This window comes from Pleurodeles waltl, chromosome 10, assembly GCF_031143425.1.
Source record: "Pleurodeles waltl isolate 20211129_DDA chromosome 10, aPleWal1.hap1.20221129, whole genome shotgun sequence".
NCBI classification, from domain to species: domain Eukaryota; kingdom Metazoa; phylum Chordata; class Amphibia; order Caudata; family Salamandridae; genus Pleurodeles; species Pleurodeles waltl.
Window position 1 is genome coordinate 490,898,201 of NC_090449.1, and position 26,522 is coordinate 490,924,722.

Genomic DNA, 26,522 nt, shown 5'->3' on the forward strand with positions numbered 1-26,522 from the left:
TATCAACATTTTCAGACACTAGTCTTTCGGCAAATCTAGCAATTTACTTAGTGAATAGTAAACCTCGAACACAGTCCTTTTCTAGTACTAATTTGATTTTACACTTCTATAACTTAAATATGTCTATTAATGTACTAGAGGTATGCTGATCCCCTAATAGTGAAAAAAAAAAAAAGAGACTGAATTACTCATCACACCAAGCCTAAGTGTGGGTGATGCTGCAAGAACTGACAATAGTTGGGACAGCTGATTTTGTAACTGATTGTGTACCTTGCTATTGGTAGTTTTGTGGCCGCCGGCAGACATAAAGGTAAGATGGAGAAGAAAGTTTGTCATACATGGGCCCTTTTCTAGTATCCTTGTAAGGCCGCCCTATCTCTTCTTTCTTTTTTGCAGACAGGGTGAGCATGTGTTTCAGGACTCACTGCTAGGATAAAACAAGCAGCCTCTTTTATGGGTCTAATAACTCACTCCAGAAAACCTATTAAACTTGGCACTTTAGTCCCTTATCAGCCTGTTGTTAATCGCTTACATTTTCCTCACTAGCTAATCATTGCTCTCTTTGTACCCCCTTATGCCTTCCAGTAACCTAGCATCATTTATGGCCTAGTGGCTCACTTGGATATCCCATATCATAGCCATATGTCTATCCCCCACTAGATATTTGTGTTCCAGCCCACTAGTCCAATCCTTTATTCCAGACTGGTATCCCTTCTCAGTGGACCCTCTGTATGAACTTTGCTTACTCTTACCCAACTTTCTACAATGCGCACTGCTCGTTTTCAGCCACACCTGCTTAACCCTTACGTTTCTGCCATTTTTGGTCACACTACCACTACATTTGAAAAACAGACATTGGATACCCTGCAGTTGCTCTGTATTTGTTAATTAATCTTATTCACTTATGACACCACGTCCCGTACCTGTTGCAGTCGTTGATTCCACAAAGGCTGTGCTGGCAGAGATAGTAGCTTGTCCACAACTCCAGTCTCTCGGTACCTCATAATCTTCTTAGTCTGAGGGGCCAGGTCTAGGGAGGTGATGAGGTCAGAATAGTCAGTCACCGGGGTGAGGATTTGTCTGCTGTCCAATTGGCTGGCACTGTCCACAAAATTGTGCTTTCTGCTGTATCGTGCCTCTTTCCCTGTAGAGACAAGAAAGACGTGCTTAGAAACCGATCCATCCAACTCCGAAGCACTGAAAAGCAGAAATCAAACTCAATCTAAGAACTATTATTCTTGGCAGGTCTCAATAACAATCGGAGAAGAACACTCATGGAAGGTGTGCATCTCTGCAGTTACCAGTATTCATATATATATATATATATATATATATCTCGCAATAAGGAGCATTAACTCGGAAACAAGTCTGAGTTACTCAAACTATGGTCACAAACAGTGTCTGCTTAAAACTATTTTTGGAGACTTATGTATTGCCCTAAATGTTTGTTGAGAAATTACTACACAGCCCTCCAGCACAGTAACTGCACTGAATGGTGTGCAACAAAGATAGTAAACAAATAATTAAACACCTTGCAGTTAGATCATTCATGAAGCATTAGGCCTGAGCAATAGTAAAGTTAAAACAACAAAGAAAAACAAATGATGCAATGAAGAAAAAACAAATAATGGAGATGTAATGCCTGAGATCTAGCAAGCAATTGGGACTTTGCTACCACGCTTACCTTTGCTTGATCAGTCACTGGTGACAATACACCTACCGAAATTCCTGAAGACTTTTGTTTTTTATGCAAATGACTCTTAAGAACTCTCTGAACATGCAGGTTGTGAAGAACTGCACATTTGAAGTTGCATTTGTATAGAACACAGGTAGACAAATGCGATGGAAGTAAAAACTGGTACGTTTTTCAGTATGAAAAAAGGATGAGTTCTGACCACTATTTTCTCACAATTAAACACTGCATTTATGCAAAACAATTTCAATTCAGGTAATTTTCACAAGGATCACAGACTTTCAGGACATCTGTTCAAGCTCTACAAAATATTATACTACTTCATAACTGATCACTAAGCAACTAAGCAAAATTCAGACCCAGAGGGCCGTGGCCATACCTACAGTATTGCAGAACCGTCTCTCTGAAGCTCTAAACTACTCTGCTAACTGGCAAAGAGGGTATCAGAATAACTAGGCTCCAGGGGGAAGGAGGTCACATATCATGGCTCACTGAGAAGTGAGTGAAGCCTGTGACACCGGTGTACAAAAGTAGAGTTGGGCCAAAGAGGAATATCACAACTCAAGGCATACAGGAATAGGTGCAAAACAGTGACAACCATTTGGCGTAATTGCACAGTTAAAAACATGGGGAATGGGTCAGCAATGAGCTCACTTCAAACTAAGGACTGGAGGCCAGGTTGCAGAAGCGCTGTATGGACCTGGACAGCTTGTGTACTAGGGGCACACAACCGGTTCACCAGATTCCTCAGCACATCGAAGGTCATCCCAGAGTGATGGAAGGAGGTGTGTGATACAAATACTGCCAAATAGAATAAGGTGAAATGATGCAACCAGAATGAGTTGGTTAAGCAGTGCTCTGTGTAAGACCATGGACAGTAAATAAACCGGTCAGCTCGGGAAGGTTGAATTAGATTGCACAAAAGAGATGCCAAGGTGAACGATCCAGAATTACCAGAAAGCAGTTGAACTACCACTTTAGTAAATCAGACTTCTGGCATAAAATTGTAGGTTACTGATCTCTCTCAGACGGCTGCCACAAGGTTAAAAAGTAGAAACAGAGGACAGCCTGAACTGTTCACTTGCCCCTCAAAACCCTTGGTCGCTCCTCGCACCGCCGCCCCGCGCCGCCTCCACTTGGCCGTTCCCTTTTGTTTAAAATCCACGCAGCTGCACCCCGCGGGTGAGGCATTGAGAGGGTGCAGATCCAATACAGGCTGAAGGCCTCCATCCTTCTTGGGCACCAGAAAGTACCAAGAATAACAACTACGCCCAACTTCTGGCGCCTGCACTCTCTAGACAGCCACTTAGACCAAAAGGGCTCGTATTTCTTGCCACAATATTGAGAGATGGTCCTCTGACAGTTGCTGGGTGGGATAGTGAAAGGTATGGTGGGGAAGAGATTAATGGGAGAGGGTATTCCAGCAAAATATCTGCAGGACGTACCTCAGCCTGCCAGACTGGAAAGAACTGCAGGATTCTGCCTTCCACTGGATGCTGTGCTCAGTTAGGGGCATATGTAAAGAGGGTCGGCAGCCTGGGGTTTGGGGGAGGGGTGGACTGGGCAACACCCTGGCCTTTGCTGTGTGAATGGTAGGCAGCTCGGCCTCTGTCGCAATCACAAAAGTGCTGGATCCCCTGAGTGGGGGTGGATAGGCTGGCTGTAAGGGGTGCCCTGTCCAAAACCCAAAAGAAGTGTTGGAACTAGTGTGATTGGTGAGTAGGGGTCGAAAGACCCAGACAGGGAGTAGCAGCCCTACTCTAAAATCACTTGAGAGCAGAAACAGCCTTGTCCCTGAACAGGCACAGCCTGTCAAAAGGGAAAACTGGATGTCACCAGAGAATCCAGTGGCTCGCAGTCACACATGGCACTGAAGAGCAACACTGGCGCCAATTTCTCGCCCTATGAAATCAGTGCTGTCCAAACAATAACGAATTAAAAACTTGGCTGCATCACAACCATCCTGAATTGTTTAGGCCAGAATTGGGTGAAGGTTGTCTGGCACAGCGAATCCCAGAGAGCATGTGAGTAACATCCTTACAGCCAGCTGGACAGCTTTTGGGTGCGACATCCCTTGTACAATGTTTCTAAGAGATAAGGAGAGCATGAGATCCACGTCTGGTGGCATAGAAAGAAAGGAACTGATAGCGGGAGGTAGAGGCCCTACGCATATTGGTGAAAATGTTTCCTGACCCAGTATGACGCTTGGAGAATATTCCTAAGGTGAGGAATCTGTGGCTATAAGTCTCTGTCATAAAGTAACACATTTACCTATGTGGGCAGAATTTGCATAGACATTATTATATAGGAGTGGAAGAACAAGTTACTTACCTTCAGTAACGCTCTGTCGCATACAGTATTGTACCTGTGTATTCCTCACCTTTTGAATATTCCCAATGCGTCAGCAGTCGACATAAATCTTTTCTTTCTAGCTCACTACGTCGATGAGGACTTTGCAATGGAACGTCTCTGCACACAACTCTGACATCATCGGAGCCATATGAAGTCCTTGCGGCATGCCGGTGTCAGCTTCACCCACTTATTTTTGTTTTATCGTGCCTTACGGGTGAACACCAACATGGCATGTTGCGCTGCAGATTCACATGCTGTGCACTGTTCCTGCCATCTAGTGTTGGGCGCGGAATGTTACAAGTTGTTTTTCTTCTAAGAAGTCTTTTCGAGTCACAGGACCGAGTGACTCCTCCCTTTCGGCTCCATTACACATGGACATCGACTCCATCTTAGATTGTTTTCACCGCATAGGGTGAGGTAGGAGTGGTAGAATGAGGATACTAAAGATGTCCATGCAATGGAATGGATATGTATGTACATAGTTTGTGGTAAAGGAATATTTATTTACATATATACAATTTAAATGCAATTTAAACGGCTACAGGCTCCCGGGGAGGTGGGAGGGTGCATGTGAATCTGCAGCGCAACATGCCACGAACAGATGTACAGTGGGTAAGTGACATTTTCCGTTCGATGGCATGTGTAGCTGCGCATACACATGCTGTGCATAGACTACAAAGCAGTAATCCTCCCAAAAGCGGTGATCAGCCTGTAGGAGTTGAAGTTGTTTGAAATAATGTTCTTAGTACAGCCTGTCCTACTGTGGCTTGTTGTGTTGCTAACACATCTGCAAAGTAATGTTTAGTAAAGGTATGAGGTGTAGACCAAGTGGTTGCCTTACAAATCTCGGTCATTGGTATATTACCTAGAAAGGCCATTGTTGCTCCTTTCTTTCTAGTGGAGTGTGCCTTTGGTGTAATGGGTAAGTCTCTTTTAGCTTTGAGGTAACACGTTTGTATACATTTCACTATCCATATGGCTATGCCTTGTTTGGATATAGGGTTACCAGCATGGGGTTTCTGGAATGCGACGAACAACTGTTTAGTTTTACGAAATGGTTTTGTTCTGTCTATATAGTACATTAGAGCTCTTTTTATATCTAATGCATGCAGTGCTCTTTCTGCCACTGAGTCTGGCTTTGGGAAGAAGACTGGGAGTTCCAAGGTTTGGTTTAAATGAAACGGTGAAATGACCTTTGGTAGAAATTTTGGATTTGTGCGGAGAACAACTTTATGTTTGTGTACTTGTATAAAGGGTTCCTCAATAGTGAAAGCCTGTATTTCACTAGCTCTTCGTAATTAAGTGATTGCTACTAGAAGAACAAGTTTCTTACCTTCGGTAACGCTTTTTCTGGTGGATACACAGACTACCTGTGGATTCCTCACCTTATGAATTCGATCCCTGCGCCAGCATCCGACGGAAAGTCTTCTTCCTAGCTGTCTACGTCGACGAGGACGTCATAATGGCACGGCTCCACGTGACTCCGTCTGACGTCAGCGTGCCAATAAGAGGTCCCCGTCGGCGTACTAACGTCAGTTTCACCTCACTTTTTTCGTGCCTCCAAAGCAAATAGGAGTAAACCGACCATGAAAATTTATAAATAATATAGAAAGATATACACACACAAAAACCTTGATCATTTAAATAATCCATTCTTATTGAAAGCTGGGATACATAAATATACAAAATAAATAGAGAAAGATCACTATATATATATATATATATATATATATATATATATATATATATATATATATATACACACATATACATATACACACACATATACATATACATACATACATATATACACACACACACACACGCTTTCATTTATATAAATATAAAGCTAAAAACTGCAAGATAAGAGTGTAACCAGGTAGGCAACGGGGAGGCGGGAGGGACCGTGAGGAATCCACAGGTAGTCAGTGTATCCACCAGAAAAAACGTTACCGAAGGTAAGTAACTTGTTCTTCTGATGGATACAACTACCTGTGGATTCCTCACCTTATGAATAGAGTCCCCAACAGTACCGCACTCGGTGGTGGGTGCCCACCCGATTACACTAAGAAATCTTGCAATACCGAGCGAGCAAAGTGACCGTTCCTCCTCATCTCAGAGTCTAAACAGTAATGTTTCACGAAAGTATGGAGGGATGCCCAAGTTGCCGCTTTACATATGTCTACCAATGGAACTCCCCTCGCCAGAGCCGAGGATGCAGATTTAGCTCTAGTAGAGTGGGCCCTGATACCTTCAGGAGGGGCCTTTTTTGCCAAAGAGTAACAGATCTTGATACACAAGATGACCCACCTGGAGAGTGTCCTTTTCTGTACAGCTCTGCCTTTCTGTTGACCAGCATACCCAACAAATAGTTGCTCATCCAAACGAAAGTCTTTAGTTCTTTTGAGATAAAAACTCAGGGCCCTCCTAGGATCCAACCTATGGAGTCTCTCTTCTTCTTTAGACGGGTGGGGAGGAGGGTAAAAAGCAGGAAGAGTGATATTCTGCCCTTAATGAAAAGGGGTGACAACTTTCGGCAGAAAAGCAGCCCTGGTTTTTAGAACCACTTTATCAGGGAAAAACACAGTGAAAGGAGGCTTAACGGAGAGCGCCTGAAGCTCACCAATCCTTCTAGCAGAAGTATTCGCGATCAAGAAAAAGTCTTGAAGGCTAAATATCTCAATGAACATGAATGCATGGGCTCGAAAGGCGAACCCATTAAAAATGTTAAAACAAGATTTAAGTCCCACTGAGGCATGTGAAAAGGAGTAGGAGGAAATCTATTCACCAAACCCTTAAGGAACCTATGTACGATGGGAGACTTGAATAAAGATGGCTGATCCGGAAGGCAAAGAAACGCCGACAGAGCTGCCAAATAACCCTTAACTGTAGCTATAGCACAGCCTTTCTTCGCCAAACTGAGAACAAACAAAATTACATCTGAAAGATGGGCCTTTAAAAGGATCTTTTTGGTTCTCTCCACACCACAACACAAATTTTGCCCACCTTCCGGCATAAATAGACTTAGTGGAGTGTCGCCTGGACGATAGTATAACATCCACTACATCCGGTGGGAGAGAAAAAGAACTCAGGTTGCCCTGTTCAATCTCCAAGCATGAAGGTGCAGGCTCTGGAGGTGGGGGGTGTAGAACCTGCCCCTGCGATTGAGAGAGGAGATCTGCCCTGAGCGGGAGACGGAGCGGAGGGCACTGAGAGAGTTGAAGTAGGTCTGTATACCATACCCTTTTCGGCCAGTCCGGTGCCACCAATATGATTTGGGCCCAGTCTTGACAAACCTTCCTCAAAACCTGAGGAATCAAGGGTATGGGGGGAAACGCGTAAAGGAACTGGCTGTTCCAGGACATCTGAAACGCATCCCCCAACGCCCCTTGCATCGGATACTGGAGGCTGCCGAATAACGCGCAATGCGCGTTCTCCCGAGTGGCAAATAAATCCACCTGAGGAGTACCCCACATCTCGAAGATGTGGAGGACTACATCCGGATGGAGACGCCACTCGTGATCTAATGAGAAGTGACGACTGAGAACGTCCGCACGTACATTCAACACTCCGGCCAAATGATTTGCTATCAAGCAAATCTGATGGTCCTGAGCCCAGGACCAGAGTCGAAGGGCTTCTCGGCAAAGAAGATACGACCCCACTCCTCCTTGCTTGTTTATATACCACATCACGGTAGTGTTGTCCGTCAGGATCTGAACTGACTGACCGCGAAGGGAAGGGAGGAAGGCCTTGAGCGCCAAACGTACAGCCCGCAATTCCAACAGATTGATATGCAACATCTGTTCCACTGGAGACCAACGACCCTTGATCTCCAGGTCCCCCAGATGAGCTCCCCACCCTAGAGTGGAAGCATCTGATATCACTGTGGCCACAGGAGGTGGTAGTGAAAACGGTTTCCCTTGGGAAAGGTTGCCGTCCACTGACCACCAATGAAGATCCGCTACAGCGTCCCTGGAGATCTTTATTGAATCCCTGAGATCCCCTTTGTGCTGGAACCACTGTCTGCAGAGACACCACTGAAGAGCCCCCATATGCCAGCGAGCATGAGTGACCAACAGAATTCAAGAAGCAAACAGACCTAGCAGGCATAAGACTTTGAGGAATGCAACTGCCGCTCCTCTTTGAAACAAGGGAATCAGTGCCTGAATGTCCCGGACCCGCTGAGGCGGGGGGTAGGCCCGAATCCTTGTCGTGTCCAATACTGCCCCTATGAACAGGAGGCGTTGAGAGGGCTCCAGGTGAGATTTGGGTACGTTCACTGAAAAACCCAGATCGAACAACAACTGCGTCCAGGTAGGGAAAAACCGCTACCTCCCTCTTTCTAGATGTGCTGCAACAACTGCCATCACCTTTGTGAAGACCCGGGGTGCTGAAGGAGGACCAAACGGGAGGACCGCGAACTGGTAATGCTGCGATCCGACCACAAAACGGAGATACTTCCTGTGCGACTTGACTATGGGAAAATGAAAGTACGCGTCCTGCAAATCGTCAGACACCATCCAGTCTCCTTCGTTCAACGCCAATAGCACCTGCGCTAGGATCAGCATTTTGAATTTTTCCTGTTTGAGGAACAAATTCAAAATCCTCAAGTCTAGGATCAGCCTTAGACGACCGTCCACCTTGGGAATCAGGAAATACCTTGAATAACACCCCTGACCCCCTTTCCTGCAATGGTACCAACTCTATAGCGCCCTTTGCCAACATGACTACAACCTGCTGTTGCAACAACGGAAGATGTTCTTCTGAACAAAAAGGAGGGACGGGGAGGGAAGGGAGGAGGAAACTCCTGAAAGGGGAGAGCATAGCCCTTTTCCACAATTCCTAGCACCCACAAGTCTGTTGTAATTGACCTCCATTGCTGCAGAAAAAGACTCAATCTTCCTCCTACAGGAGAAGTGTGACTGATAAAGTGGGGAAAACTAGGGCTGCTTCTGCTGCTGTCCAACCGAGGAGGATGAAGAAGAAGAGAGCTGCTGGGCTGGACCTCTAGCCCTGCACCTACCTCGCCCCCTGAAGGCACAATAGGGCGGGTTGGCAGGTTGTTAGGCATACGATTGAGACCTACGAAAGGCAGAGCCTCTAGCAAATCCTCGAAACCTACGAAAAGGCCTGTACATAGTAGCAGAAGGGATCTGCAAACCCAGGGACTTCGCTGTAGCCCGACAGTCCTTAAACCGTTCAAGGGCAGAATCTGCCTTGTCCCCAAACAGCTTTTCCCCATCAAATGGAAGGTCCATTAACGTGGACTGTACATCTGACGAGAAACCCGAAGACCTTAGCCAGGCATGCCTTCTCGTAGCCACCGATGTTCCCATGGCCCTGGCTATAGAATCCGTAGTATCCAGGCCAGATTGAATAATCTGCTGTGCAGCAGCTTGCGCGTCCAAGAAAAGGGCCCCAAAAGATTTCCGCACTTACTGTGGCAGATCTTTTGCCATCTCCTTCGCAGAGTCCATCAGGGCATGAATGTATCTGCCTAGCACACAAGTGGAATTGGTAGCTTTCAGGGCCATGCTACAAGAAGAGAACATTTTCTTCGAGGATTGCTCCATCCTCTTGGATTCTCTGTCTGTTGGAACACCAGGGAATGTACCAGGGGCAGATTTCGCAGAACATGATGCCTGAACCACCAAACTCTCCGGAGTCGGGTGACGAGATAGGAATGATGGATCTCCTGGGGCACTCCTATGCCTTCTCGCCACTGCCCTGTTCACCGCAGGAGATGTCACCGGCTTTCTCCACAGGTCCATAATAGGCTCAGTAAACGCCTCATTAAAAGGCAACAAGGGGTCAGCACTGGAGGAAGAAGGATGAAGAACCTCCGTGAGGAAGTTAGTCTTGACTTCTGCCGAGGACAAAGGCAAATCTAGATAGTCAGCCGCCTTCCTCACCACAGCATGGAAAGAGGAGGCCTCCTCAGTAAACTCCCCCGGAGAAGCAATGTCCCACTCCGGGGAAGTATCCAAGCCACTTGCAGTGGCAAGTCCTTGAAAATCATCAGAAGGCTCTATCTCACCTTCCTCAAGCCTTCTGTACTCCTCTTCCTCCAAAAGCCTCAACGCCATCCTCCGAGATCTTAAATGGGTCTCCAGAGCCGGCATCGACAAGGACTCCATCGACGCCGATGACCTCAAACCTGGAGTTGGTTCCGGAAGACCCCTGGATTCAACCGGCGCCGACCCGAAGTCGGCCGATGACCTCCTCGACGCTGAATGCGCAGAAGGAGATGGAGCCGGTCTGGATGAGGCCACCAAAGACGTTGGATGGCGCGGAGAAGGAGTCGGACGAGAAGCCGACGGATCCACAGTCCCAAGGGAAGGACTCCTGCCAGGGGAAACCCCCGGCGCCGGACCACCAGTCTCTGAAGGGCAGAAGGGCATGAATGGAGCAGCCCTGTATGTCGCCGGCGAGCCCAAATTGAATGCCAATGGCCCCGTGGGACCCGCCGGTGCACCAGCAGGGGCCATGGCTTGAAACACAGCATACATCGCATTCAAAAATGCGGCCGGATCCGTCCCTGGAGTCGTGAACGCTGGGTACTGCTGTGTAGACGTCTGGGCAACATCAGGATCCCTCGGCACCAGTGAAAAATGAGGACTATCTTGAGTGACCTCATAGACTGAAGGCACGGGTGACAACCTCGGACTCTCCGGCTGAGGCGTGACCGTAGGACTCATCTCCCACGTCTTCTGGCACCGTGACCAACGAGACCTCGACCTCGAACGACTCCAAGATCGGCTCCGCTCCGAACGGCGCCGAGAGTAATGACGGCGCCGAGAGTCATGATGACGCCGCTTCTTATGTTTTTTGGGAGAAGCATGGGAAGAAACCTTCTTGTGTTCCTTCTTCTTTGCCTTGGCCAAGAAGAGCTTCGCTTCTCGTTCCTTCAGAGCTTTCGGATTCATGCTCTGGCACGAAGAACAGCCTTCCACATCATGCTAAGAGCTCAAACACCAAATACAATCCGAATGGGGGTCGGTCACTGACATCCGACCCCCACATTCCCTACACAGCTTAAAACCGGACTTCTTCGGAGGCGACATTGTAACTTCACAAGATCGCTACAGTAACCAACGGGCCAGGAAGAAAACCGTTGAAGTCGAATACACGGAAAAAGGAAAAACTGACGTTAGTACGCCGACGGGGACCTCTTATTGGCACGCTGACGTCAGACGGAGTCACGTGGAGCCGTGCCATTATGACGTCCTCGTCGACGTAGACAGCTAGGAAGAAGACTTTCCGTCGGATGCTGGCGCAGGGATCGAATTCATAAGGTGAGGAATCCACAGGTAGTTGTATCCATCAGAAATGCCACTTTCCACGTTAAGAATTGGATATGACAAGAATGCATGGGTTCAAAAGGTGGGCCCATGAGTCGTGTAAGTACAATATTAAGATTCCGCAAAGGTACTGGTGGAGTTCTTGGAGGTATGATCCGTTTTAGTCCTTCTGTGAAGGCTTTAATAACTGGTATTCTAAATAGGGATTTTGGGTGTTTATTTTGCAAATAAGCCAAAATTGCAGTGAGGTGTATTTTGATGGATGAAAAAGCTAGATTTGCTTTTTGTAGGTGTAGTAAATAGCCTACGATGTCTTGTATGGACGCATCCAATGGTGTGATGTGTTATGCTTGGCAGTAGAAGACAAATCTTTTCCATTAATGCCTGGTGGTAGGTTTTCTTGCCTGTTTAATGACTTCCATACACTTGTTTGGAAGATTTAGATATCCAAACTCTAAGACTTCAGGAGCCAGATTGCTAGATTGAGCATTGCTCAATTGGGGTGTCTGATCTGTTGTTTGTGCTGCGTTAACAGATTTGGTCTGTTTGGAAGCTTGACGTGAGGTACTACTGATAGGCCCAACAGTGTGGTGTACCACAGTTGGTGCTAGGAGTATTAGTTTGAGTTTGTTTTGACGCAGTTTGTTTACTATAAAAGGAATGTGGGAGAGTGGGAAAAGCGTAAGCAAATATCCCTGACCAATTGATCCATAGGGCATTGCCTTTGGAATGAGGGTGTGGGTACCTGGACGCAAAGTTTTGGCATTTTGCGTTTTGTGGCGAACAGATCTATGTCTGGTGTCCCCCACTGGCGAAAGTGTTTTTGGAGTACCTGGGGATGTATTTCCCACTCATGAGTTTGCTGGTGATCCCGACTGAGATTGTCCGCTAATTGATTGTGAATCCCTGGGATGTATTGAGATATTAGACGAATATTGTTGAGAATTGCCCAATGCCAAGTTTTTTGTGCTAGGAGGCAAAGTTGTGATGAGTGTTTTCCCCCCTGTTTGTTTAAGTAGTACATTGTTGTCATATTGTCTTTTTTGACAAGAATTTGTTTGTGAGCCAGAAGAGGTTGAAAGGCTTTTAGTGCTAGGAAGACTGCTAGCAGCTCTAAGTGATTTATGTGTAGCTGTTTTTGCTTGTTGTCCCACTGTCCTTGTAGACTGATTGTTGAGGTGTGCTCCCCACCCAATCATTGATGCATCTGTTCTGAGAATGGCGTGAGGCACAGGGTCTTTAAAAGGCCGCCCTTTGTTTAAATTTATAGGGTTCCACCACTGAAGCGAATAGTGTGTTTGGCGGTCTATCAACACTAGATCTTGGAGATGGACCCTGTGCCTGAGACCACTGTTTTGCAAGACACTCTTGTAAGGGCTGCATGTTCATGCGTGCGTTCGGGACAATTGCGATGCATGATGCCATCATGCCTAGGAGTTTCATTACAAATCTGACTGTGTAATGCTGATTTGGTTGTATCTTTGGTACCAAGGTGTGGAATGATTGTACCCTTTGTGGGCTTGGACTTGCAATCACTTTTTGAGTGTTGAGTGTAGCCCCCAAGTATTGCTGAATTTGGGATGGTTGCAAGTGTGATTTTTGGTAATTTATTGAATACCCCAGTGTGTGTAGGGTATCTATTATGTAACGTGGGTGATGTTGACACTGCTTCTGAGTGTTGGCCTTTATTAGCCAATCGTCCAGATATGGGAATACATGCATGTGTTGTCTCATTATGTATGCTGCTACTAAGGCAAGGCATTTTGTAAATACTCTGGGGGCTGTTGTTATCCCGAAGGGTAACACCTTGAATTGATAAGGTTTTCCCTATATAACAAACCTCAGGTATTTTCTGTGAGATGGATGGATGGGTATGTGAAAATACGCATCTTTTAAATCCAGTGTTGACATGTATTCCCCCTGTTTCAGTAATGGGACTACATCTTGTAGTGTCACCATATAAAAGTGTTCTGATTTGATGTATAGGTTGAGAGTCCTGAATAAGGAAGTACAGAGAAAAGACCCCTATTCCTTTTTGTTGATGAGGTACTAGTTCTATGGCTTGTTTTGTTAATAGTGCCTGCACTTCTGTTTGTAACATTGTTAGATGTTGCGACGATAGTTTGTGCGCTTTTGGGGGAATATCTGGAGGAAAATGTGTGAATTCTATGCAATAACCATGGTGGATAATTGGTATTACCCATGAGTCTGTTGTTATGTTTGACCATTGACTATGGAACATTTCCAGTCTTTCTACCATAGGGGTTGTGTGTTGTGTGAAGGTGATGGCGAAGTCACTGCTTGTTGCTAGTGGCCTCTTTTGTAGTTTGCCATTTTCCCCTGGATTTGGGGAATTGCCCTCTGAAGGACCCTCGAAACCCTCCTCTTTGGTACTGGGATTGGTATGAGGGTTTTGTCTGTGAGGTAGATGGTTCTGATGGCTGTAGCCTGAAACCCCCCCATACTGCGGTTTCCTAAATGGCCCTCTGTATTGGGATGAGTAAAGCGCTCCCAGTGCTTTGGCTGTATCTGTACCCTTTTTCATCTTCTCTATTGTTGTGTCCACTTGTGTGCCCAAAAGCTGTTGCTGGTTCAATGGTATTTTGAGGATCGCCTGTTGAATCTCTGGTTTAAAACCTGATGATCTAAGCCATGCATGGCGTCGAATTGTCACTGCAGTGTTTACTGTTCTTGCTGCAGTATCGGCTGAATCCAATGCAGACCATATTTGATTATTAGTTATAGATTGTCCCTCCTCTACTACCTGCTGAGCTCTTTTTTGGTATTCTTTGGGGAGATGTTGGATGATGTCACTCATCTCATCTCAATGAGCTCTGTCATATCTTGCGAGGAGGGCCTGAGAGGTCGCTATGCACCACTAATTGGCTGCTTGTGACGCTACCCTCTTTCCTGCTGCATCAAACTGTTTGCTCTCCTTATCTGGAGGGGGTGCATCTCCAGATGACTGAGTTGGCCCTCTTTCTCGCAGCGCTAACCACTACAGAGTCAGGGGGCAGCTGCTGGGTGATAAATAGTGGGTCTGACGGTGGTGGGTTGTATTTCTTCCCCACCCTTGGTGTTATGGGTCTTCCCTTGACCGGCTCCTGAAAAATCTGTTGGGCATGTTTAAGCATGCCTGGGAGCATTGGTAGACTTTGGTAGGATGTATGCGTTGAGGACAAGGTATTAAAAAGGAAGTCGTCCTCTAGTGGTTCGGTGTGCATGCTCACATTGTGGAAAGCAGCAGCCCTAGCCAAAACCTGTGTGTAGGAGGTGCTATCTTCAGGTGGAGAGGGTTTAGACGGATAGCACTCCGGCTGACACAGGGTCATCATACAGGTCCCACTGGTCTGTATCTTGATGCGACTGCACAGTGTGTGTGGGTGACTGTGCAGTGGGTGTAGCAAGAGGAGAAACAGTTCTTTGGGGAGAATGCAGAGGTGAATGTGCTGGTGAAAACTGGCGTGGCGGAGATTGGTCTCTTGGCACTTTAGCCTTTGGCTGCTCAGTGTCCGAACGTCCTTGGAAAGCCAGTTTCCTTTTAAATGTGAGAGGAGGTGCTGTAAGGATTTTCCCAGCATCCTTGTGGATTTGTATCCTTGCTTGTATCTCATCAAATTCTTCCATCTGGTGAAGTTCTTCCTCGAATCTGTGGCTTTCCTTAATTTGTTTAGAAAGTCCATGTTCCTCAGTATATGAGGATTTTTTCGGCTCCAAAGCCGTTTTTTTTTGGCACCGAAATGCCCATAGTGACAGTAGGTCACGGTTCCAAAAGACTCTTTCGGGGTTTCGAGTTGATGTCGAACCTTTTCGGCGACTGTGTCTCGGCTCGAGTCCGAAGACTTCGATGCAAATGTGGCCTTTTTCGGTGCCGAGGGAGTTGCTTGGTCACCGGTTAATTTCTTGAGGGTAGAGCCATGGCCTTCTGGCAGTGGCGTCCCCGAGGCCTTGTGTCTGGTCTTGGATTGGCTTTGGGTTTGGGTCGGGGCAGGCGTGCTCACGTGTTGGCCTGCTGTCGTTGGTTGGTCTCCGTCGGAATTTTCCGAATCGGATCCTTGAATGGAGATGGCAACCTCCTCTTCTTCGACGTCGAGGTGCTCGGTACTCTTCGACGCCATTTGTAGTCATCTCGACCTTCGATCCCTCAAGGTCTTCTTGGAACGGAAGGACCTGCAGGCCTCACAAGTATCCTCTTGGTGGTCCGGTGACAAACACAGATTACAGACCGGATGTCGATATGTGTAAGGATACTTGGTGTGGCACCGAGGGCAGAATCGGAACGGGGTCTGGTCCATGAGGATTCAACGCTTCTTGCGGTCGGGCCAACCTGGCCCAGGATGGGCGCGGGTGCCCCGAAGGGCAACCGTAGGTGTATTTCGCCGGTGCTGAGGTGTCAATACAAGATGGTTCGCGATGGAAACAATCCAGACGCTTTTCGGTGATTAATGAATTTCTTCTGAATCGAATAACCGGAGCGAAGAGGAACACATCCGAACCCGATGGCGGAAAGAAAACAATCTAAGATGGAGTCTATGCCCATGCGCAATGGAGCCGAAAGGGAGGAGTCACTCAGTCCTGTGACTCGAAAACACTTCTTCGAAGAAAAACAACTTGTAACACTCCAAGCCCACCACTAGATGGCAGGAACAGTGCACAGCATGTGTATCTGCAGCTACACATGACACCGAACATATGGAAAATGTCACTTACCCAGTGTACATCTGTTCGTGGCATTAGACGCTGCAGATTCACATGCTGTGCATATCCCGCCATCTAGTGTTGGGCTCGGAGTGTTACAAGTTGTTTTTCTTCGAAGTAGTCTTTTCGAGTCATGAGATCGAGGGACTCCTCCCCTTTCTGCTCCATTGCGCATGGGCGTCGCCTCCATCTTAGATTGTTTTCCCCGCAGAGGGTGAGGTAGGAGTTGTGTATATAGTACTAGTGCCCATGCAATGGAGTAAGTATGTATGTACATAATGTGACTAAAAGTGATATATTTACAAATGTACAAGTTGTATTTTTATCAACTTATAACGGCTACAGGCTCCCGGGGAGGTGGGAGGGCGCATGTGAATCTGCAGCGTCTCATGCCACGAACAGATGTACACTGGGTAAGTGACATTTTCTGTTCGGTGGCAAGTGTAGCTGCAGATACACATGCTGTGCATAGACTACTAAGCAGTTATCTCCCCAAAAGCGGTGGTTTAGCCTGTAGGGAGTTGAAGTTGTTTGAAATAATGTTCTTAATACTGCTTGTCCCACTGTGGCTTGTTGTCTTGTTAACACATCCACGCAGTAATGTTTAGTGAATGTATGAGGCGTAGACCATGTGGCTGCCTTACAGATTTCGGTCATTGGTATATTTCCTAGAAAGGCCATGGTGGCACCTTTCTTTCTAGTGGAGTGTGTCTTTGGTGTAATAGGCAGTTCTCTCTTTGCTTTCATATAACAGGTTTGAATACACTTAACTATCCATCTGACAATGCCTTGTTTGGATATTGGATTCCCTGCATGAGGTTTTTGGAAAGCTACAAACAATTGTTTTGTTTTGCAAATTTGTTTGGTTCTATCAATGTAATACATTAGTGCTCTTTTTATGTCTAATGTATGTAATGCTCTTTCAGTTACAGAGTCTGGTTCTGGAAAGAACACTGGGAGTTCCACTGTTTGATTTAAGTGGAACGGTGATATGACTTTTGGCACAAATTTGGGATTTGTGCGTAGAACCACTTTATGTTTGTGTATTTGTATAAAGGGTTTTTGTATGGGAAAGGCTTGTATTTCACTTATTTTTCTGAGAGATATGATAGCTATTAGGAAGGCTACTTTCCAGGCTAAGTATTGTATCTCACAAGAGTGCATGGGTTCAAATGGTAGACTGATGAGTCGTGTTAATACAATATTGAGGTTCCACGAAGGAACTGGTGGTGTTTTTGGTGGAATAATCCTTTTTAGACCCTCTATAAATGTTTTTATGACAGGGATTCTGAATAGTGAAGTTGAATGTGTAATTTGCAGATGTGCCGAAATTGCCGTGAGATGTATTTTAATGGATGAAAAAGCTAACTTGGACTTTTGTAAGTGCAGTAAGTAGCTTACAATGTTTTTTGTGGATGCGTGTAATGGTTGAATTTAATTATTATGACAGTAATAAACAAATCTTTTCCATTGATTTGAGTAGCAATGTCTTGTAGTAGGTTTCCTAGCCTGTTTGATGACCTCCATGCATTCTTGTGTAAGTTCTAGATGTCTGAATTCTAAGACTTCAGGAGCCAGATTGCTAGATTGAGCGATGCTGGATTCGGGTGTCTGATCTGTTGTTTGTGTTGAGTTAACAGATCTGGTCTGTTTGGTAGTCTGATATGAGGCACTACTGACAGGTCTAGTAGTGTTGTGTACCAAGGTTGTCGTGCCCAAGTTGGTGCTATTAGTATTAGTTTGAGTTTGAGTTTTTTTGACTCAATTTGTTTACTAGATACGGAAGGAGTGGGAGAGGGGGGGAAAAGCGTAAGCAAATATCCCTGACCAACTCATCCATAACGCATTGCCCTTGGAGTGAGGCTGTGGGTACCTGGATGCGAAGTTTTGGCATTTTGTGTTTTCTTTTGTTGCGAATAAGTCTATTTGCGATGTTCCCCATTTTTGGAAGTAGGTTTGTAGTATCTGGGGATGAATTTCCCATTCGTGGATCTGTTGGTGATCCCGACTGAGATTGTCGGCTAACTGGTTTTGAATTCCTGGTATGTGTTGCGCTATTAGGCGAATGTGATTGTGGATCGCCCAATGCCAAATTTTTTGTGCTAAGAGACACAACTGTGTTGAGTGTGTCCCTCCCTGTTTGTTTAGGTAATACATTGTTGTCATGTTGTCTGTTTTGACAAGAATGTGTTTGTGGGCTATTAGTGGTTGAAATGCTTTCAACGCTAGAAACATTGCTAGTAGTTCTAACTGATTTATATGAAGTTGTTTCTGCTGAGTGTCCCATTGTCCCTGGATGCTGTGTTGGTTGAGGTGTGCTCCCCACCCTACCATGGAAGCATCTGTTGTGATCACGTATTGACGCACTGGGTCTTGGAAAGGCCGCCCTTGGTTTAAATTTATAGGATTCCACCATTGAAGCGAGGTGTATGTCTGGCGGTCTATCAACACTAGATCTTGAAGTTGACCCTGTGCTTGTGACCATTGTGTTGCTAGGCACTGTTGTAAGGGCTGCATGTGTAATCTTGCATTTGGGACAACGGCTATGCATGAGGACATCATGCCTAGTAGTTTCATCACGAATTTTACCTGAAACCTTTGGTTTGGGTGCATGCTTTGTATTTCGTTTTGGAATGCTTGTACCCTTTGTGGACTTGGAGTGGCAATCCCTTTTTTTGTGTTGAGTGTTGCTCCTAAGTATTGTTGTATTTGACACGGCTGTAAGTGTGATTTTTGGTAGTTTAGTGAGAACCCTAGATTGTGAAGGGTTTCTATGACGTATTTTGTGTGTTGAAGACACTGTTCCTGCGTATTGGTCTTGATTAACCAATCGTCTAGATATGGGAATACATGTATGTGCTGTCTTCTGATATGGGCTGCTACCACTGCAAGGCATTTTGTAAATACCCTTGGTGCTGTTGTTATCCCTAATGGTAACACTTTGAATTGGTAATGTACTCCTTAGATTACAAACCTTAAGTATTTCCTGTGCGAAGGATGTATGGGTATACGGAAGTACGCATCCTTGAGATCTAATGTTGACATGTAGTCTTGTTGTTTGAGCAAGGGAATTACGTCTTGAAGTGTCACCATGTGAAAGTGATCTGAGTTGATGTAAAGATTTAGTGTATTGAGATCTAAGATGGGTATCAGAGTTTTGTCCTTTTTGGGTATTAGAAAATACAGGGAATAAACACCTGTTCCTTTTTGATGATTGGGTACTAGTTCTATTGCGTCTTTTTGCAACAACGCTTGGACTTCAGGTTTTAATAGATCCATGTGCTGTTTGGACATGTTGTGTGTTCTTGGAGGCACATTTGGTGGTAATTGTAGGAATTCTATGCAATAACCATGTGGGATAATGGCTAGGACCCATGACTCTGTTGTTATTTCTTCCCAGTTTGGTAAAAATCTGTAAGTCTCCCCCCCACTGGTGTTATGTGTTGGGGATTTGTGACACTGAAGTCACTGTTTATTTTGAGGGGTCTTAGGGCTTTGGAACTTTCCTCTGGTTTTAGGGAACTGTCCACCTTTGTATTGTCCCCGAAAGCCTCCTCTCGGATACTGGCCCTGGTATGTGGGTTTGGTTTGTGAGGTTGAGGGTTCTGTACTTTGGGCCCGAAACCCCCCCTCTAAATTGTGTCTTCCTAAATGCGCCTCTGCTCTGTGGGGAGTAGAGCGCGCCCATGGCCTTGGCCGTATCTGTGTCCTTCTTCAGCTTTTCTATAGCTGTGTCCACCTCCGGCCCAAACAACTGCTGTCCATTAAAAGGCATATTAAGCACAGCCTGTTGGATTTCGGGCTTAAATCCGGAGATGTGTAGCCATGCGTGTCTCCGAATAGTGACCGCTGTATTTACAGTTCTTGCGGCTGTGTTTGCTGCATCCATTGTCCGTCGTATCTGGTTGTTTGAGATACTTTGGCCCTCTTCCACCACTTGTTGTGCACGCTTTTGGAACTCTTTGGGCAGATGTTCTATAAAGTGCTGCATTTCATCCCAATGCGTCCTGTCATATCTTGACAATAAAGCTTGGGAATTGGCAATGCGCCACTGATTGGCCACTTGTGCTGCAACTCTTTTCTCCACTGCATCAAACTTTCGACTTTCTTTGTCGGGTGGTGGTGAATCTCCTGAGGTGTGTGAATTAGCCCTTTTACGTGCTACTCCTACTAAGTCAGGTGTCAGCTGTTGCGTGATGTACACAGGGTCTGTAGGGGGAGGCTTGTACTTTTTCTCCACCCTAGGTGTGATAGCCCTGCCTTTGACGGGCTCTTGAAATACTTGTTTCGCGTGTTTCAACATCCCTGGTAACATTGGAAGACTCTGGCACTGACTGTGTGTTGACGACAAAGTATTAAATAAAAAGTCATCCTCAATAGGTTCAGCGTGCAGTGTCACATTGTGAAAAGCAGCTGCTCCGGACACCACCTGCGTGTAAGCAGTACTGTCTTCCGGTGGTGATGGCCTCGCTGGGTAGCAGTCTGGACTATTGTCAGATACTGGTGCATCATATAGATCCCATGCATCTGGGTCATCCTGGCTCATCCCTGTGTGCGTTGGTGATTGCATCATAGGTGGGGTCGCAATTGGTGATGGTTGCGGTGAGTGGTGTGGTGATGGTCGTGGCGAAAACCGTGGTGGAGTTACTGGTTTTGCCACCTTTGCTTTCGGTTATTTTTCTGTGTCTTGGAAAGCAAGTTTCCTTTTCATCCTTATAGGAGGGAGTGTACTTATTTTCCCTGTTTCCTTTTGAATATGGAGCCTTCTTTGCGTATAATCTGGCTCCCCTGCTTCTAGCTCTTGTCCAAATCTATGGCCTTGTAGTTGTTCTGAAAGGCCTTGTTCTTCGGAGTAGGAGCTTGTTTTCGGCTCCGAAGCTGGGTGTTTCGGTACCAAAACCTTTTTTAGCTTTCGTTGTGCCGACATCTCGGTGCCGACTTATGTCGGAGCCGGTCTCCCGGTGTCAAGTCTGGTCTGAGCCAGGTTCTCGGTGTCGAGTATGCTGCGTGCTGGGATCTCGACCGGAGTCGGAAGACTTCGACACGTGCGTGCCCTTTTTTGGTGCCGATGGTTGGTCACCAATTGTACGGGTTAAGCCATGGCCTGCCGGCGGTGGCGTCCCCTGGGCCTTCATGATTTTAGCGTGAGTTTTGGCCGGGCTGGTTTACTCACGGTTTTCGGCACCTGCTCTGTTTCGGGCTCGTCCGAGTCCGAGATGGAGAAAGTCTCCTCTTGCTCGACGTCGCGGTGCCCTGACGGCGCCGATGCCATTTGAAGCCTTCGTGCTCTCCGGTCCCGCAGAGTTTTCTTCGACCGAAATGCCCGACATGCCTCGCAGGTATCCTCTGTGTGTTCGGGGGACAAACACAAATTACAGACCAGATGTTGATCTGTGTAAGGATACTTGTTATGGCATTCGGGGCAGAAGCGGAATGGGGTCCATTCCATTAGCCTTGAAGATGCACGCGGTCGGGCCGACGAGGCCACGCTGGGGAATAGAAGCCCCGAAGGGCTATCGGAGCTCTTCTTGATTCGGTGTCGATCTGCGCTAACCCGATACCGAACAACAACAATAGTCGATTTTTCCGAGATTTTAACTAACTTTCCGAACCGAAACATGGAGCGAAGAGGAACACGTCCGAACCCGATGGCGGAAAGAAAACAATCTAAGATGGAGTCGACGCCCATGCGCAATGGAGCGAAAGGGGAGGAGTCCCTAGATCTTGTTACTCGAAAAGACTTCTTCGAAGAAAAACAACTTGTAACACTCCGAGCCCAACACTAGATGGCGGGATATGCACAGCATGTGTATCTGCAGCTACACATGCCACCGAACATATATATACATTTATATATATGGAAAATGTCACTTACCCAGTGTACATCTTTTTGTGGCATGTTCCGCTGCAGATTCACATGCTGTGCATTAGTAGTCCACCATCTAGTGTTGGGCTCGGAGTGTTACAAGTTGTTTTTCTTCGAAGAAGTGTTTTCGAGTCACGGGATCGAGTGACAACTCCTTTTTGCTGGATTGTTTTCTTTCCGCCGTCGGGTTGGAACGGGTTTCCTCTCGCTCTGAGATTTTGATACAGAAAACTTTGTAAAACTCCGTTTTCATTCGTATTGTATTGATCGGGTTAATATTCTTCCATCGACACAGCAGTACCGTCAGGGAAACAACTTTGTTCGCTCTTCGGGCGCACACTTCCAACTCGGGCCTATTCGGGCCAAACGTGTGGAAGCCTCATGGATTGGAATCCATTCCGATTCTGTTCTCAGTGCCACACGAAGTACCCGTATACAGACCAGCATCTGGTATGCAACCTCTTCCTTTTCCCAGACCATCGGGAAGAAAACTGTGAGGCCTGTTGATCCTTCAGATCAAAAAAGACTCATAGAAACTGAAGGGCAAGAAGACTTGAAATAGCATTGAGGAGCGGTGAACATCTCAACGCAGAAGAGGAAGAACAGATGCACACTGCAGTCTCAGTTCGAGATTCCGAGTCCGAGCAGGAATCAGAAGAAGACAAACCAGTCACAGCAGGACAACATGCGAGTACATCTGCTCCTGCACCCTCACAAAAGAAAAAGCACAAGGCCTTGGGTATGCCACTGCCGGAAGGCCATGGCTCTGCCCCAAAAAAAAAAGTCTGTTGGTGACCAACTTCCCAGTTCAGCGTCGAAAAAGGCCACTCCTCCGAAAACAGAGACAACAAAGAGATCCGTTTCTGACTCCACTTTTAGGAGTCAAAAATTAGAAAGCCAGTTTCGGAGCCGAAACCATCATCCTCATCATCTTTTTCGATCTTGAAAAACCATGCTTCGGAGCTGAAAAGGCCAACTTACACAGAGGAACATGGACTTTCAAAGAGACTTAAAGAAAGCCACAAAACCTCTGAAGAGGAGTTAGAAGTACAACCAATACTAGAAATTATGGATGAAAGGCAATCCAGGATCCACATCCATAAGGAAACATGGAGAATTCTGACAGCACCTCCTTTAAAAACAAAGAGGAAGCTAGCTTTTCAGGAGGAATTGGACACTATGCAGCCTCCAGCTAAGGTGCCAAAGCATAAGGAGAAACCACCACCTCCGTCTTCTCCTCCTCATTCTCCGCACCTACCTACCTCTTCTCCTACTAGCCCTACACCAATGCAGTCACCCACTCATTCCTATGATTCACAACAGGACAATGTGGATCCCTGGGATCTTTATGACCCAGATCCCATTCCAAGTAACGATCCAGACAGCTATCCCTCTAAACCATCACAACCTGAGGATAGTACGGTCTATAACCAAGTCGTAGCTTGGGCTGCAGCATATTACGGTGTCACCAGGCATACAGAGCCCCTAGAAGAGAATTTCTTACTTAACACTCTATCCTCAACACATTCTAAGTATCAATGCCTCCTGATATTTCCAGGCATGGTAAAAACTGTGGATCAGATCTTTAGTGAACCTGTTAAAGCATGCATCATAACACCTAGGATAGAGAAAAAATATAAACCTGCACCCTCTGACCCTGATTATATCACCCATCAAGTACCTCCTGATTCTGTGGTAGTTAGAGCTGCCAGGAAAAGAGCAAATAGTCAGTCATCAGGAGATGCACCCCCTCCTGATAAAGAGAGCAGGAAATTTGATGCTGCAGGGAAAAGAGTTGCGTCCCAGGCAGCAAATCAGTGGAGAATAGCCAACTTGCAAGCACTTTTAGCTCGCTATGACAGAGCCCATTGGGACGAGATGCAAGACATAATACAGCATCTCCCCAAAGAACACCAGAAAAGGGCACAACAAGTATTTGAGGAAGGGCAAGCCATTACTAACAGTCAAATACCATCTGCCCTAGATGCAGCAGATACCGCTGCTAGGAGTGTCAACATTGCAGTCACTATACGCCGACATGCATGGCTCAGATCTTCTGGATTCAAGACAGAAATACGGTAGGTAGTATTGAACATGCTGTTCGATAAAAAACATCTTTTTGGGCCCGAAGTAGACACTGCCATAGAAAAATTGCAAAAGGACTCTGACACAGCAAAGGCAATGGGTGCACTCTACTCTGCACCATACAGGGGGTCCTTTCGTAAAACTCAGTTTCGAGGTGGTTTCAGACCACAACCCTCAGAGGCATCCACCTCACAGACAAAGCCAACCTACCAACCGCAATACCAACGTGGTAGTTTTAGGGGCATATATAGAGGACAGTACCCCAGAAAAAGAGGGAAATTTCAGGCCTCTAAGCAGCTTCCACAGCACCCAAAACAGTGGCTGCCCTCATTCCCTTCCACTCCACACCTCTCCTGTTGGGGGGGGGGGAAGACTACAACAGTTCCACACAAATTGGCAAAATATTACCACAGACAACTAGGTGCTATCAATTATATGCAATGGCTGTTGCCTAGAATTGATAAACAGTCCTCCAAATATCCCACCAAGGTCCCACAAACTATCCACACGATTCTGTTACAAGAAGAGGTCCAATCTCTACTACTCAAACAAGTAATAGAATTGGTTCCACAGTCTCAAATAGGAACAGGAGTTTACTCACTATATTTTCTAATTCCCAAAAAAGATGGCACCCTCAGGCCAATATTAGACCTCAGGCCCCTCAATCTTTACATCCTGTCAGAACATTTTCACAGGGTAACTTTAAAGGATGTCATCCCACTACTACATAAACAAGATTTCATGACAGCCTGAGACCTCAAGGATGCGTATTTTCATATACCCATCCATCCTGCACACAGAAAATATCTCAGATTTGTCATTCAGAGAAACCACTACCAATTCAAAGTATTGCCCTTTGGAATAACAACAGCGCCAAGAGTATTCACAAAGTGCTTGGCAGTAGTGGCAGCCTAATTAAGAAGGCAACATATACATGTCTTTCCATATCTAGACGATTGGCTAATAAAATCAAGCAGTCATACACAATGCCAAAATAATACGCATTATATAATACAAACCTTACACACACTAGGCTTCTCAAACTACCAAAAATCACACCTTCAACCAGCACAAATACAACAGTATTTAGGCGCAATACTAAACACTCAGTAAGCTCTAATATATCCAAATACACAAAGGATACAAGCTTTCCAAAATATAATCACACAAATACAAACAAATCAACACTACACTTTCAGATTGGTCATGAAGATTTTAGGAATGATGGCAACATGTATTGTATGTACCACGCGCAAGACTAAACATGCGGCCCTTACAACAGTGCCTGGCACAACAATGGTCACTGGCATAAGGGCAATTCACAGATCTAGTGTTGATAGACCGCCAAGCCTACATGTCCCTTCAGTGGTGGAATTCCACAAATCTAACCAAAGGGCGGCCATTTCAAGACCCTGTGCCTCAGACCATAATTATAACAGATTCATCAATGATTGGTTGGGGAGCTCACCTAAACAATCACAACATTCAAGGGCAATGGGATGTCAAACACAAACAGCTGCACATAAACCACTTGGAGTTATTAGCTGTTAGTCTAGCACTCAAAGCTTTTCAACCTCTTCTCACACAGAAGAATGTTCTTATAAAAACAGACAGCATGACACCCATGTATTATCTCAACAAACAAGGAGGGACACATTCATCCCAACCGTCCTTTCTAGCCTAGAAAATTTGGAAATGGGCAATCCACAATCAAATTAATCTATTGGCTCAATACATTCCAGGAATAGACAATCAGTTGGCAGATATCCTCAGCAGAAATCACCAACAAACTCATGAATGGGAACTTCATCCTCAAGAACTTCAAAAATACTTTCAAAAGTGGGGAACTTCAGACATAGACCTGTTTGCAACAAGCAAAAACATAAAATGCCAAAACTTTGCATCCAGACACCCACATCCCCTATCCGAGGGGAATGCTCTATGGATCAATTGGTCAGGGATATTTGCATACGCTTTTCCCCCTCTCCCACACCGTCCGTTTCTAGTCAACAAATTGCGTCAAACTTCACTCACAATGATATTCATAGCACCAACATGGACACGTCAACAGTGGTACACAACATTATTAGATCTATCAGCAGTGCCACACTCCAAACTCCCATTCAGACCAGATACACACACACACATACATACACAGTGACATAGCAGAAGTGTTCAGGGATCTCAGACAGAACGATGGTGTGAAGTATTCTACATGTATGACTTCAGTCAGGATTCCTACAGTGCAGAACCAAGGTTACAGTAGTTAACATTTTCCTAGCCTTCTCCCATCACATTGTTAAGTGTTAAATCACAACACCACTTAGGGCAAGGTGAGGTGGTGTAAGGGGCAAATGTACACCTCAATGCCGTTTAGAAAGGTAGACTCTTGATGCAGTTTCTGTCCCCCACAATGCTGTTCCCAACCAACATAAGTCTTTAAAACAATTATCTTCCGTACAAATCTTCAAGTTAGAGAGAAGAAAGTTTTGTTGGTGGTGTAAAAGTGGCTACAACATAAAACCTG

The 26,522-nt window shown here is 45.8% G+C and overlaps 1 protein-coding gene across 2 annotated transcripts in view; it reads right to left on the minus strand.

The window, feature by feature from the left end:
• Window positions 1-26,522, minus strand: part of LOC138261646 (uncharacterized) — a 502,166-nt gene that overhangs the window by 374,994 nt on the left and 100,650 nt on the right. For both annotated transcript variants that reach the window (XM_069210810.1, XM_069210811.1), the window contains exon 5: window positions 924-1,144. In XM_069210810.1, the coding sequence (XP_069066911.1) occupies window positions 924-1,144 (221 nt within the window). The remainder of the gene's footprint in view (window positions 1-923; window positions 1,145-26,522) is intronic.